The 14,922-nt window shown below is 36.4% G+C and overlaps 1 protein-coding gene across 2 annotated transcripts; it reads right to left on the reverse strand.

Moving 5' to 3' along the window:
- Nucleotides 1–8,510: 8,510 nt before the first annotated feature.
- On the reverse strand, nucleotides 8,511–11,800 carry LOC122280037 (uncharacterized protein At5g02240-like). 2 transcript variants are annotated; one of them, XM_043090990.1, is made up of 7 exons: nucleotides 11,366–11,800; nucleotides 10,995–11,266; nucleotides 10,704–10,740; nucleotides 10,518–10,615; nucleotides 10,307–10,368; nucleotides 8,964–9,087; nucleotides 8,511–8,810 (listed from the first exon to the last, which is right to left on the reverse strand). In XM_043090990.1, the coding sequence occupies exons 1-7, from the start codon at nucleotides 11,661–11,663 to the stop codon at nucleotides 8,691–8,693; spliced, it is 1,011 nt and encodes a 336-aa protein (XP_042946924.1). In that variant the 5' UTR covers nucleotides 11,664–11,800; the 3' UTR covers nucleotides 8,511–8,690. The 2 variants fall into 2 exon arrangements, with proteins under 2 accessions (XP_042946924.1, XP_042946925.1); XM_043090991.1 differs by lacking the exons at nucleotides 10,518–10,615; nucleotides 10,704–10,740.
- Between the last annotated feature and the right edge of the window lie 3,122 nt (nucleotides 11,801–14,922).

Raw genomic sequence — 14,922 nt, forward strand, 5'->3', positions numbered from 1 at the left:
TTCCTTTTTTTTTCCCACTAATTCAATCACAAAAAACTGATTCAATCGTGAAAATTAAACAAATGAATTCACACACACGAAATTGACAGGAATAAAAGAGAATCATTGAAATGGCACTCCAATCAAATGACAAACTTAGAGATGCAAGAAATCCTAGAAATTTCAAACCCTAGATGCTTAACATCCTTAAATCTTGATTAAACATAAAAGCTCCTATTGCTGAATAGTATAACATGTTCTTGTACTTAGGCATGTTGTTTAGTTTTGTTGGTTGGATTTGTTTGTTATTTTTGTAGTTATGCTGTAATTTATCCATGCTAGTTCATCCTCAAATCTTGATCATTTTTAAAAGCCCCCATCTTGAATAGGATAATCTATTCTTGTATTAATTTCATGTTGTTTTTCTTTGTTGGTTGGATTAGTTTGTTATTTTACCTGTTCTACTGTGATATATCCATGTTGTGATATTTTATCTTGCTTAACATTTTTGTTGTTTTGCAGTAATTTATGCATGCTGTTTAGTTTTGTTGGTTGTATTTGTTTGTTATTTTTATTGTTATTTTGTGATTTATCCATGTTGTATTTGTTTGTTTGTTGGATTTGTTTATTATTGTTGGTTCATTTTTCTTTTGTATCCCCTTCAGTTATGATGATAACAAAGTTGAGTTGGGACAAAAGAACATTGGCACATACTTCAGGGTAAAGTAACCTGGATGGCCAATCAATATTGGCAACCGATTGTTGTAGCCATTGAGAATGTTGCCACTTCCTATATGTTAACCATTCCTTTCTTGAGCTGGTTTACAAAATGTTGTCTCTATTTCTTTTGAGTTTTTAACATGTTTACCAATTGTTGTGTGTTTGCAATTTGTTATAGATGGACTCACAAGACCATGAAGATATTTTATTCATGAAGCTCCTCAATAAGTACCCTAACACTAACCCCACTTATTTGAGTCAAACTCAACACTCTCCAGTGATGGTAGAAGAGTCTTCACCCCCACCCTAATTAGGAATTATTTTCATAAAAAAATTAGCAAAGGGTGCAAGCTATATCCAAGAAGAAGACAAATTACTCATCTCCATATGATTGAATACTAACATAGATGTTATCAAAGGAATCGATGAAAAACATGCCCAGATTTGGGAGAAAATTAGTTAATACTTCAATTAGTATTAACAAAGTACAATAGACCAAAGCGTTGGGTCAATATATCGATGGACGACGATTTAAAAAGCAACAAATAAATATTGTGTGAATCAAAGTGGCACGACCGAACAAGACAACATATAAGCTCTAATAGTTTCAATCTCTTGTACTTACTATTTTATTTGATTTTTTGCCCAATTTTGCTAATAATGTTCTGTTTAGTTCTATTTTGCAAGTTTGACAAAGTGGAGATTATGTACCAATTACTAGAGAGAGACAGCTTTCTGTTTGAGTATTGTTGTCATCTATTGAAGTATTAACCAAAATGGATTCAACGTTGCTCAAAGGAAGGTCCAAAGTGAAAGTCGATGACTCATTTGACCTCGACTCGTATCTCTGCTAACATCTTTGTAGATTCAGTAAACGATGCCGAGATGGAGCATGTTGTTGACAATAATGTTGTTGACTTGGAAAGACCCATGGGAAGAAAAGCAGATAAAGCAAAACGAAAGGCCCTAACCATACCAGTTAAGGACATTGTCAAAATCTCCCGTATGAAGTATACTTTTCTTGAGAAGTCATGCAATCGAGAGAGAGTTTTTCCGTTTTAAGGAGGATAAGATACAATATGATTACGAGATTGAGGGGAAGAAAATATGGTAAGATGATGAGAGGCTCATGTTGGAAGTTGAGAGACTTCAATTTATTTGGTTTTAAAGTAGAGGAGAAAACGGGAATAAAGTGGTTGCAAAGAAAGGTGTGGATCATGTTAATGGATGTCATTGGATTACCTGAAATACAACGCACATATTTTGAGCAATGTTAAAGGGAAATTGTGGCGAAATGTAATGTAGAGAAGTAGTAACAATTGTTTTAAAACATTTGTTGGTTTTCCTTTTGTATATTTTTGACTATGTTTACTAATGTTAAATCATTAGTTAATTTGTAACACATTATTATTTTTATGTGTATGTGGCTTTGGAGGAAATTTGGGAATGGACATATGATAAAGTTGTGCATGGATGGAAAGTTGGTAAACAAATATTACAAACATTTCAAAAATTACAATTAACCTAAATGGTCGTATATTTTGGTCAATGTTGTTCTGCCAACATTTTTTAGGAAACGAAAATCGTACAATCAAGAATATTTAGTCATTACTGATAACATAAATTATAATGGATTGCAGCTTTTCTAATTTTGAAAATATAATTTTTGCTAATGCTTAATAATGTTTAATTGGAGTTGATGATGAGTCAAAGTATTTCTAATTTTGTGATTATGTTGAATGAATTTCATAAGTTTGGTTGTAAGATAGCACGATAGTTCAGGCAAATTCTCATCAAGTTGTTCATATTCGGACTTGAAAATCTCATTATCATCACACTCATCTTCGATGATCATGTTATGTAGAATATACATGCTTTCATTATATTTGTTAGATTACTTATATTGAACATTCGAGTAGGTCCACAAATGATTGCAAAGTGTCGTTGAGGGATCCCAAATGCACGCTCTACATCATTTTTTGCTGATTCCTGTGCTCTGCAAAATATTTTTTCTTGTTTCCTTGTGGAGATATGATCGTCTTCACAAATGTTGGCCACTTTGGATAAATACTATCAGCAAGGTAGTATCCCATAGTGTAGTCATTGCTATTAATTGAGTAATTTACTGGAGGATCACGCCCTTGGACTAGTTCAATGAAAATAAAAGATCTCTTTAGAACATTGATATCGTTATGAGAACTGGGTAATTCAAAAAAGGCGTACCATATCCAAAGATCATATAAAACAACTGCTTCTAATATAATAGTTAGTTCACAACTATGCCCGAAGTGCTTGCCTTTTTATGTAGACAAACAATTTATCAACTTCTAATGTTTGCAATCAATGCTTCTTAACATCTTTAAAAATTTACACTGTTCACTAACAACAAGCAATCAAGCAATATCATTGACATTTGGAGACCTTAAATATTCATTAGAAAAAGTATTTACGACCATAGTTACAAATTTTCTCAAGCTCTCCATTAAGGTGCTTTATCCAATCTATATGTATTCATCTATAAAATCAGTAGTTAACTCTATATGCAAGCATTCTAAGTGAGTGGTTATCTTTTGTAGGGAAGATAGATTGAGTTTTATAGCATTATGTCTTCTTTGGATTAAGTCGGGCTTGTAAACCCCTACCTTATGCTGAATATGAAGAAATAGAGAATGACCCATACAAAATCTCATTTAAAGTAGATTTAAGGGATATACTGATGCTTTTGCAAAATAGTTTCAAAATAGCCTTTAGTGCCCTACTTCCTTGTGAAGAACAAGCTTACGTATTTTGAATAAGCTCCAATTCATTCAGAACAAGTTCCAACTCATTTTTAAAGTTTATGTGAAGTAGCAATTTGTGAAAGAAAGAATGAGCCATTTAAGAAGCAAGTAGAAAACGAGGCTGGAATGTGAATTTTCTCTTAAGTTGAAATGAAACTTAGGTTGCTTTAGATGTGAATGGACTCAGAAGTGCTCTTATTTATACACAAAAATGTTACCATTTGAAAATATGTCCATTAGGAAAATGACAAAACACTTACCATTACAACTCGAAAAAGATGTGTTAGCGCAGACAAATGACAAAAAATATTACCGTTAGATAAAAGACAAAAAATATTAAAGTTAGTTAAAAAACAAAAAATGTTACCGTTAAACAAAGGATAAAAATTGTTATCATTAGACAAAGGACAAAAAATATTACTGTTAGATTTCGGACAAATCCATAATCTTGATTTTGTTTATCCGTTACAAATAAAATGCCATTGGAAAAGATGAACTGTTATAAAAATAATATATTACTTTTAAAACCATAAGAATTTCAAAACTATTAGCATACCGGCTAAAAAAAAAATCGGATTTGTGTTTAAAATATTACCTAGAATGTGATAGTTCAAAACAAAAGTAAATAGACAAAAGAGCGAGTAGTTAAGATTGTAAATAAAAGTGGGAGAAAAATAATAATCAAGAAAGAATAGAGAATGATAGGGAATGACATGTATGAGGTTTTTGAAAGATAAGTAAAATTTAGGAAAAAATTTTTGGAATGATGTTTTTTAGCCAAAATTTAAGAAAATTTATAGGGAATGGATTGTGGATGCTCTTACATGTGAGACACCAAGAATCTCATCACTAGAAGTAGAAGAGTCTCTTCAACAAAAGCAAAAATAAAACAAGACTTATGTGAAACTATCAGCAATCAAGCCCCTCAGCTCCTCGACAACATTGGTTAAACATTTTGCATTCTAAAAATACTCCATGTACTATACATTTTTGCATTTCATAGATACCCCTCATCTACCATAAGTTATGCATCTTCACATCCATGGAGGGTGATTCTCCTTGATGCCCATCCTCGGAGACCTCCCTAGCATCGCACAGCAATCGAGAGCAAAGAAAATAATCATAATTGAGTTTTATTTTTAAGATTATCAAGATCATCTTGTATGACAAGTTGACCATGAGAAACTCAAGATAATTCTTGAGTATAAAAATATTCATATTAATAGGCTATAAATATAAGAGAATAAAAAGCCACCTATAAAAAGAGGGAAGAGATAAAATGACAAAAGACCTCTCACCATACAAATGGTAGAACCCCTCTAATAGAGAAGATAAAAAATGGTGTCTCATCATGGGTAAGAAGAAGCTCCCTCTGTCTTGACCCGAAATCCCCCCTTTATCAAGTCGATTTGATCCATTTTCTTGAGACTCTGTTAGTGGTAGGTGAAGAATCTGACTTTATGTCACTTTGTCCATTGTTTTTCTCTCTTCTCGTCTGTTCTCTCTTTTTCTCTAACACCCTGCTTTTCTTCTTGTCTTTTCCCTTTCCTCAATTTCTCACTTGTCTCCTAATGATGACTCTTTGGTGGACTGTGTCTTGTATATTTGGGCCCACTACTTTTATCCCTTTCAGTATTCTCAAGATTCTTAAGGTTTATTTGTTCAAAAACAAGGTTTTCAAATCTTCAAGTCAAGTCGCAATAGATATAATCTATGAAACAATGTAGAAAAATAAATGTTGAGAACTGGTCCTTGTATATCTATTTGTCTGCGCTGAGTAGTGAAGAACTTTGAGTATGGAGCTCAACTTAAGTGGGAGATGTACTCGAATGCGCTAGGTTTCTTTGAGGGAATAAGGTGAAACGATGCTTTTGGCTTAGTTTTTTACTTACAAAGAAAGGGGAAAAATGAAGATCTTGTTGTGGAATTTTAAGGATCATAATTATTTTCTCGCCAATTCATTCTCATAGTTTCAGAAAGCAACATTAATCTCTGATACCTATGTTATGGAGCTCGACTTGGAGAGATAAGCGAGAGATGTACTCGACCGTGTTAGATGCAAGCATGAAACTTGAGTTTGAGAAATATGTGGGAGATGTACTCGACCATGTTAGATGTGAGTGCAAAGCTCAGCGTAGAGGGGTAGGCGAGAGATGTAATCGATTGCGCTAGGTGTGAGCATAGAGCTCAGCTTAGAAAGCTAGACGAAAGATGTATTTGACTGTGCTAGGTGCGATTGTAGAGCTCAACTTAGAGGGATAGATAAGAGATATACTCAACAATGCTAGGTTCGAGCATAAAGCTCAATTTAGAGAGTTAGGTGGGAGATGTACCCGACCGTGTGAGTGTGAAGCTTGGCTTAGAGAGCTAGATGAGAGATGTACTCCACGGTGCTTGGTGCTAGCGTAGAGCTTAACTTAGAGAGCTAGGCGGAAGATGTAATTAGCTGCACCAAGTGTGAACACAGAGCTTGGTTTAGAGAGTTAGGTAGGAGATATACTTGACTATGCAAGGTGTGAGCGTGGAGCTCGATAAGACTTGTGAAATTTTGTAGTAAGGGTCTTTAATGATGCAACCATTTGAATGTTTATCATTAGCAAAGAGTGCATTTTTGCAATCGTTTTGGTTTTAATGTTTAGTTTGTTTTGTAGTAACCTACACTAAGTGGTCAAGGAGCCTATCATCCCTTTAGGTCCATATCAAGCACTTGTTGAGCTTATCGACTCATTCTCGAAGAAAACCCACTCAAGGCTGTTGTGGAGCTTGGAGGGTCATTGCCAAAGCTAACTCACTAGCAGCAACTATGGCACGAGTATAAGGTGTTTGCTAGAGAAGATGCTAGGCGGGAGTTGACTCAATCGTAGAGAGATGGCAAAGAGAGATTGGACACTTAGGAGATGTGTTCCCTCTTTTGTTTGTTGGTGTAAGTGCAGAGCATCGGCCTAGATAACCAAGCAAGAGATATATTCGATCGTGTTGGGTGGTAAGGAGGGATGAGACACTTAGGAGACGTGTTCCCTCATTTGTTCACTTGGTGCAAGCTCAAAGCATCAACTTAGGCCATGCTTGAATAAAAAAATAGTTTTATCTCATCTCATTTCATTATTACAGTTTTCTTAAATTTTCAAACAAAATGTAATAAATAATTCAACTTTTTCAAATGAAAAACTATAATAATATTAAAAAATAATATTCTAATAATATTTTATTCAACTTTCAATTTTTATCTAAAATCATCTCATCTTACTAGCCAAACTATACCTTAGATAAACATATGGGAGATGTGCTTGACTGCACTGGGTTGCAAGGAAAGATGAGACACTTAGGAGAGACGTTCCCTCTATTATTCATTGAGTGTGAATGCGGAGCATTGACTTAGCTGCTTTGGCTGGAGATATGTTCAATTGCGTTGAGGCGAGGAGAGATGGGACACCTAAGAAAGATGTTCCCTCTTTTGTTCACTGGGTGCGAGTGCAAAACATCGACTTAGTTGCTTTGACAGGAGATGTGCTCGACTACATTGAGGTCATGGGAGATGTGATACTTAGGAGAGGTGTTCTCACTGCTGTTTGCCGATGCGAACACAAAGTATCGACTTAGTTGCTTTGGCGGGAGATCAGCTTATTCGTGCTACTATGGCCGAGGCAAAGCTAGACTGCACTGTTGCGACGGGAGACAGAGCTTGACCACACTAATGGCTTTTTAAAAAGGGAAATGCTCTGTGTCATGAGGATCCCTACTGACAATAGGTCTCGATACAGTTTTTTTTTTTTTTTTGTTTACTTAATGTTTAAGAAAGTGTTTTTGAATGATGTAGTAAAATTCTTTTCAACTGTTGAAGAATATAAAAAAAAAAAATGTATGGAAAAAAAGGCATTTAGCCTTTTCGGGAGAATTTGTTGTATCGTTGGGTATAGAATGACTCTTCCACAAAAAACCAAATGAGTGAGTGTACTTAATCCAAATTATAAGTTTGAGACTTTGCAAAACTGAGTCAAGTGGCATGATGTCTGGTTAGCATTCGATCCTTGTAGTGGAAGTGCATCGTCCATGTGACCTATGGATGAATTCCCATGGGTGAGGGAGCTCCCATGATGGAGGATCACTTTTTCAGTGACATAAGATGTCGGTGGATCAAGTGGAGGTTGATGGTGGTCTCGTTAGTTCATTGAAGATTCACTTGTGGCCTTCTAGGATACACGACGGCATGCATCCTCTGCATGCTCTATGTAGGGCGGTGAGACTAGGCTTGGTAGTTGGTGGTGCACGTCGATGGTCGATGGTGCAAGTTGCATGGTAGACTATAATCTTTGTGAGGTTTTGAGGGCTAGTGGGCTAGTGGAGTCAGGACTTGCTCCTCGTGAGCCTCAGGTGCAACACCCACCATGTATTGTCATGATTGAGTATGTGGGGGGGGGGGGGGGGGGTTGTCGCCTTGGTGTAGTGCAATGGATGGGACCATCGAGCAAGGATACTTCGCTTTGCCTGGCAATGAAGTCCACTAGGTGGGCAAGAAACTTGCTCTCCATGATGATGAAGTCTACTGGGTGAGCACGGAGCTTGACCACTTTGAGGTGTAGTGCACTGGGCAGGCTAGGTGATGCACTTCATGTGTGGCTGAGGAACAAACTGTGGCCGAGCTAGGTGCTGCAGGTTGCATGCCTCATGCCATGCACTTAGGGCTGAGAAACCTATGAGAGGGGCAAGGAACCTCTGTGAAGATGGGGAGAAGCTTTCTCCCTTGAGGGTGGAGAAAAGGTATGGTGCATGCGTGGTGCATGTAAGACTACACGGGATGGAGCTAGCGAGGAGAACAACGCCATTCAATGGTGAGGAATGTCGCGTGGAGGCATTGACAGAGATGCCACACAGGGGGAGGAAGGGGTTGGAGTTAGGGAGCCAGGTATACATACACTATGCGCTGTGAAGCCGGGCAACTGTGCCCAAGCGAGATTTGTTGTCCCTAACCTACCTTCCTTCTACAACTTGAACACAGACACATTTGTTTCTCATAAATCTTAGTCAAATAGCTGAAAAAGATATTACTTTCGAATTATTTTTATTTAATTGACGAACAAATGATGTGTAGTGGAAGAAAAAAGTAGCGACAAGGACGCCAACTGGGGCAATTTGAATTACATAACTATGTTTGAAATAAAACTCCGAATGTGGGAAATATTCTCATAGATCAAATACAATGGCCGTAGAAACTCAGAAACGAGTAGTGATTTGGGAAAAGAGAGCCTTAAAATCTTTGGTCGGTGTCCCAACACCCTCAGGTTTTGAGGACAAATCAAAAGCCTTAAATTTGGCTTCCTCAAACTGTAATGCCTGTGGAAAACAAAGAAACAAACACAGAAATCTACTAAATACTAAGGTAATAAAGAGTAGGAAGAATCAAATGCAGCTCTGCAGGTAACAAAGACTAGGAAGAATCAAAGAAACCACAAATTTGCAGAACACAACTCAAGTAAAACAGAATACCTGAATGCACACTTCTGCCACATCTGCCCTGGAAATGGTTCTAGTTTCTGTCTTAAGTAGCTCATCATCCTTTCCAATAAGTAATTCTCGGATGCCCCCTTCTTTATCTTGCAGGCCTCCAGCCCTAACCCAACCACATAAAGGTTGTCAATGTTAATTCGCAAGAGGCAATAGCACAGTTACATAGTGACAAATCTTTCAGAATCTCTCTTGTTTATTCAAGTAAAGTTCAAAGATCAAGTTTGAAGCTTAAGAAACTTAAATACACTAAAAAAAAAATTAATAACCAGTCCTCGGTTTTGGACCCATTTAAAAATAGACATTGGATTTTAAAAGTTTCTTTTGAGTCCTTAGGTTTCAGGTTTAAAAAAAAAAAATTGATCTCTCCATCAACTATCCCAATTCAAGTCCGAATCACTAGCTAGCAGCTCGACAAATTATCAAGACATGCTGACATGTGGATAAAAAGGTAAAAATAATTTAGTTTTAAAAAGACCAAAAATACTAGGAAGAAAAAAAAAAAAGAAAAAGAAACAAGGAAATATAGAAAAAAAGAAATCAAACAATAAAGTAAAAGAAAAATTAAAGCCAAAAGATTTACATATAAAACAAACATTGCACGGGATGGAACTATAAAAGTTGAAAAAAATTAAAAACAAGAACATAAATAAAAAATTAAAAAAAAAATGAAACTACAAAATATATATATATAAACCAGAAAATAAATAAACTAACACCATTGCATGGAATGGAGGACCCCACCACCCTTCCCTACTCTTCATGAGTTTGGATAGGAGGGGAACCGTTTCCCCACCCAAGTTTAACAGTTAAGGCAGAGCAAAATAGGTTACATGACACAATCTTAATTATCAGATATCAACAGAAGATCTTATTTGATGGTCAACAATAAGGGCTTGTTTGGAAATAGATATCATCCCAAAATTCTTATCCATCTTATCCAATCTCCTTCTCAAACATAATTCAAATACAAAATTTTCAAACTAATCATTACAACCTTTTCAAACTAATCATTACAACTTTTCCAAACTTTGAAACAAAAAATAAAAAACAATTCAACTTTTCAAATCCCCAAATAAAAGTAATATTATAAAACTATATTATAACAATATTTTAACTTTTTAATATTTTTTTATTCAACTTTTTCTTTCTCCTCTCCCAAAATCCAAAAAATACTCAACTCAAGGGTACTTTGATGTAATGAGCCCTAAGTGAAGAATGTAATGTATCAACTTTGATAGTTTGATATGTAAAGTCTAAAATGTCTGGTAGTTGAAAGGGATCAAGGGTACTTTTCTCATACATGCCATAGGACATGGTCCTACCTTATAATAGTGTATGGAATACCAGAGTCCGCCAAATACTGCTCAGCCTTCCTCTTCCATACCTGTAATATAGTAAACAACAAGAATGTATTTCCGCAGCATTGTGTGTTTATTAATTATAATATTAACCACGAAATAAACAACTATAGAAACCTGAGAGAAGCAACAGGAAAGAAGTAATCTGGCAGTAATATATAAAGGGACCACGAACCAATATATTGCCGTTACCCAAGCTGTTCAATGGATTATTTAAATCTGTTCCACCCATAGACCCAACCAACACAATTTGCTTCACTCCCGCAGCCTTAGCTGTCACATGGATCATATAACTCAAGAGAAACAAAAAGTGGAGCAAACACAATTTATCTAAGCGAAAAGGGGGAAAAGAAATGCTAACCAGCATCTATTTGATTTTTCTGCCCAATCCAATCGACCTAAGAAGCAAAATTCCAAAAACTTAAGCTTCATGTAAATGGTGAAGTTTAGTCATATAATCTACTCAGATGACTCACGTATAATTTTCAATTTTTTTTAAATAAAGGGTTAGAGAGTATGTACTGTCTGATATGGTGCAAGATTGCCACTTTTGTTTTATTTAATCAGAAAATGGATATTCTAAGCAGAAGGAAAGTTATATAAAAACATAAAGCTGTCCAAAGATCAGGAAATCAAATGCAGAAGTAATTACCTGTTCAGGATAAGCTCCATCTTCAAAATAGAATTCAGGACGTTCCCCTTTGGTTGGATCAAACCCAGGTTTCATCTTGGGCACAGCGCTTGTGAGGATTACGAGTGCATCAATACCTAGGATTGCAGCAACTATGGTGCTGCCATCCCTTATATCCCCAACAAAAACATCATCTGCTCCACCTATTTTTCCCTTGCTCTCCTCTGTTCGAACTAGACCTCTGGCAACATACTGCCCCGACCTCTCCTTCAATTTCTTATAAACTATTTGTCCTGCAAGAGCCAAATTACCAATAAAAGAAAAACCATTTCACTTCGATACTCTTCCTTCAGAAAAGCAAGCAGAAAACCATACAAAAATAGAGAAATAACCTGTTCTGCCACCAGCTCCGGTGACCAGGACCGTGCTTGGAACCGAATCCGCCATTGCTGCCGATACCACTCCAACTCCTCTAGATCCCCTTCTCTGAAGAAATGGGTAACCAGAAGCATTGAAATTAAGAGAGGAGAGCGGCCTCGAAGTTTCTGGAACCCGCAGTGATAGTGAGCCGTGTTTATTATGACATGAACTGGACCTTAACAAGAATGGCGTTGCGGTGGTTGTGGGGAAGCCCAGTGGGACCCGTGTAGCTATGGCCATTGAGCAAAGACTAGTAGGATGGACTGCCATCCATGCGGCCGACGGTGAGATAGTCGGAGGCTTTAAAGTGTACTTCCCTCACCGGATATTTGAGTGTAATCGGGGGGTTCCTTCAACTACCAACTTCCTTCTGTTCGAATCCTCTTATCCTACTACTACCTTATCTTCGTTACGTTAGTATTTACTGAGCGTGAAAAAGGTTCGTGACGTCACGCTCTGTCCCACTGAACTAAGTGTTGCTCTTCCTTATGGATGACCAACATTGAGAGTTGGCTTTGATCAGTTGGGCTTGTCTCTGGGTTTGCAAGTTGGGTAATTTGGGCAAGGATCTATTGGAAGATTGGCCACCCATGGTGGGCTGTTTGTGCTGAGTTTATCAGTGGCCCAGGAGATTGGATCCATTGGAAGATTTTGGAAGTTTTACATACAAGTCTTAATTGTGTGTCACGAGCGCAGGAAAAGCAATGTTAGATTCAGGCCAACTCTCGAGTTAGTACTTAGTTGATTGTGAGTCAAAATACGGCATTTATTTTTAATAATACAGTGCGTTTAGTGTGTTAGATGATATGCATGAAAGAATTAATAAAACGATATGTTTTGTGTAAGCATAAAATGTTGCGTTGTATGTGTTGGGATATAAAAAGGAAGGGGCAGGGGCAGTGCACTGTTTATTATCTGGGAAGTGTTTATGAATACACTAGAGGTTGGATTTGCCTCAAATCAGATCCTTGTTGCTTAGAGAACTCAATCAAGAATTGTTCTTGACTCATTCTTGTTTCTCTATCTTCTCCTTTCTAAGTACCCTCCTAACAGTTGGTATTAGAGACGATGATCCTCGTATGGCAGAAGGGACATGGAACAACTTTGAAGGCCCATTAAGAAAACAACCAATGCTAGCAAGAAGCCATCTAGAGGCAACTTGATGGGCAGCAACAAACTATCCAAATGCTTAATGACAAGTTAGATCATATGCATGACACGATTCGTACTTTAATTGAGCATCATCGAGTTCTTCTTTTTGGGGAGAGCACTTGATTGAGCTGAATTATTATATATTTTATATATATAGAACAAATATATTTAATCATTTCATGACATTATTATTGATTTTAGATAGAAAAATGATTAAGATGCAAATTCGAGTTGTGATTTAAATTAATTAATATCATCGAGTTCTTCTTTTTGGGGAGGACACTCAAGATTAGAGAGTAGTGTTTCAAGAGGAAATGCCTCTCTTGCCTAGAGGGATACATTTGGATTTTCCCCATTTTAATAGGAGTAACCCAGTAGCATGGGTTTTTAAAGCAACTTGGTATTTTGAGTTCCACCAGACTGCCCCTAATCAAAGGTTGTTAATGGCTTCGTATCATTTGGAGGATGTGGCTTTGATTTGGTATAAGGATGCAGTAGATGGGAGGCAATTTTCTGGGTGGGATTCCTTTGTCAAGGCTTTACTATTAAGATTTGGACCTACAACCTATGACAATCTCATGGAATCCTTGACAAGGCTTAAGCATACATCCTCAGTAGTTGCATCTAAGACCCAATTCGAGAGTCTTTCCAATAGATTGAAGGGATTTTTTGAGAAGCACAAGTTGAGTTGCTTCTTGAGCGACCTGAAAGGTGAGATTAGGTTGCCAATTAAGATGTTTAACCCCATTAATCTGAGTGCAGCATTTGGCTTAGCTAAGACTCAAGAAAAAAATATTTTGAGTTTAAGAAAAGCATTCATAACAGGAGCATTTGGTGGGGATGCTCAAACTTCTGGATCTGGTGATAGATTCTAAGAAAAGTGTGAGTAGAAAGATTCTTCTTCCAAGATGGATAAGAAGAATTGTTTTGTAAGGCGTGTGTGCTAAGGATACATCAGTGGAGGATGGAAGAAATTTCTTTAAGCCCTCTTCTATGGGAAAAAAAGGATGGTTGTCACAAGTTGTGCCTGAAGGAAGTGGTAAACTTGCTTGAGGAGCTTAAAGGGTTATTTGAGGAATCTAGTAGGCTGCCTCCCTCTAGAGCTTGTGGTCATCAAATTAATTTGAAATAAAGCACCCAACATTCTCAGTTAGACCATATCAGGTATTACTAGAAGACTAAGATGGAGAAGATAGTAAGAGAATTGTTGCAATTTGGTGTGATCAAGCCAAGCTAAAGTCCATTTTCATCACCTATTCTCTTAGTTAGAAAAGTTGATGAAAGTTGGAGGATGTGCATTGACGACTACAAAGCCTTGAACTGAGAGACTATCAAGGATAAATTTCTAATTCCTATGATAGATGAAATTTTAAATGACTTGTGTGGGGCCCAGATTTTCTCTAAGCTTGATCTAAGGTTTGGCTGCCATCAAATTTAAGTAAGAATATAGGAAAAATCTAAAAACAACATTTAGGACCCACGAGGGTCACTAAGAATTTTTAGCTCTTGTTACCTTTCAGGGGCTTATAAGTGAGATCTTTAAACTTATTTTGAGAAGGTTTGTATTGGTCTTCTTTGATGATATTATGGTTTACAACAGGACTTTTGATGATCACTTGAAGCATTTGAGAGCTGTTTTTGAGGATTTAAACTAGCATAGATTGTTTGCCAAGAAGTCTAAGGCCTCATTTGGATAGTCAGATCAGATGTGATGAGAAATATGTGAATAATAGTTAGATGGTTTGTAAATAGTTGTAAAATAGTTTAAGTTGAAATTTGTATTGAGTTTTAGAAAATGAGAGAGAAAATGTTAAATAAAAATATTATAAAGCTTAAACATTGTTAAAATATAATTTTTTAATATAATTTTTATTTTAATATTTGAAAAAGTTGATTTTTTGTGTGTTTATATGGAAGTTTGAAACAATTGTGGTGGTTTCAAATGTGGTGATTAGTAATAATTAGATGAACAAGTATAAAAGAAAAATTGAAAAGTGTTTGTGTTTGAGTAGTGCTTGAATATTGAGATGAGATGAGACCAACTGTGTATCCAAATAGGGCCTAAGTGCAAGTTTGGAGTTGGTAAGATTGATTACCTGGCCATTTGATATCAGGTGGATGTATGAAAGTTGACTCAACAAAGATTTGTTGGAATGGCTACTTCCAACATATTTGAAGTCATTGAGAGGATTCTTGGGATGCACTAGGTATTATAGAAAATTCATTAGAGGCTATGGTTTGATTGCAACTCCTCTAATTTCTTTGTTGAAATAGAACTCTTTTAAATGGATTGAAGCTGCTATCAATGCATTTTTGAGATTGAGAAAAGCTATGACCCAGCACCAGTATTAAGGATGCTTGACTTTAAAAGTCTTTA

Source organism: Carya illinoinensis, chromosome 10 (genome assembly GCF_018687715.1).
Source record: "Carya illinoinensis cultivar Pawnee chromosome 10, C.illinoinensisPawnee_v1, whole genome shotgun sequence".
NCBI lineage: Eukaryota > Viridiplantae > Streptophyta > Magnoliopsida > Fagales > Juglandaceae > Carya > Carya illinoinensis.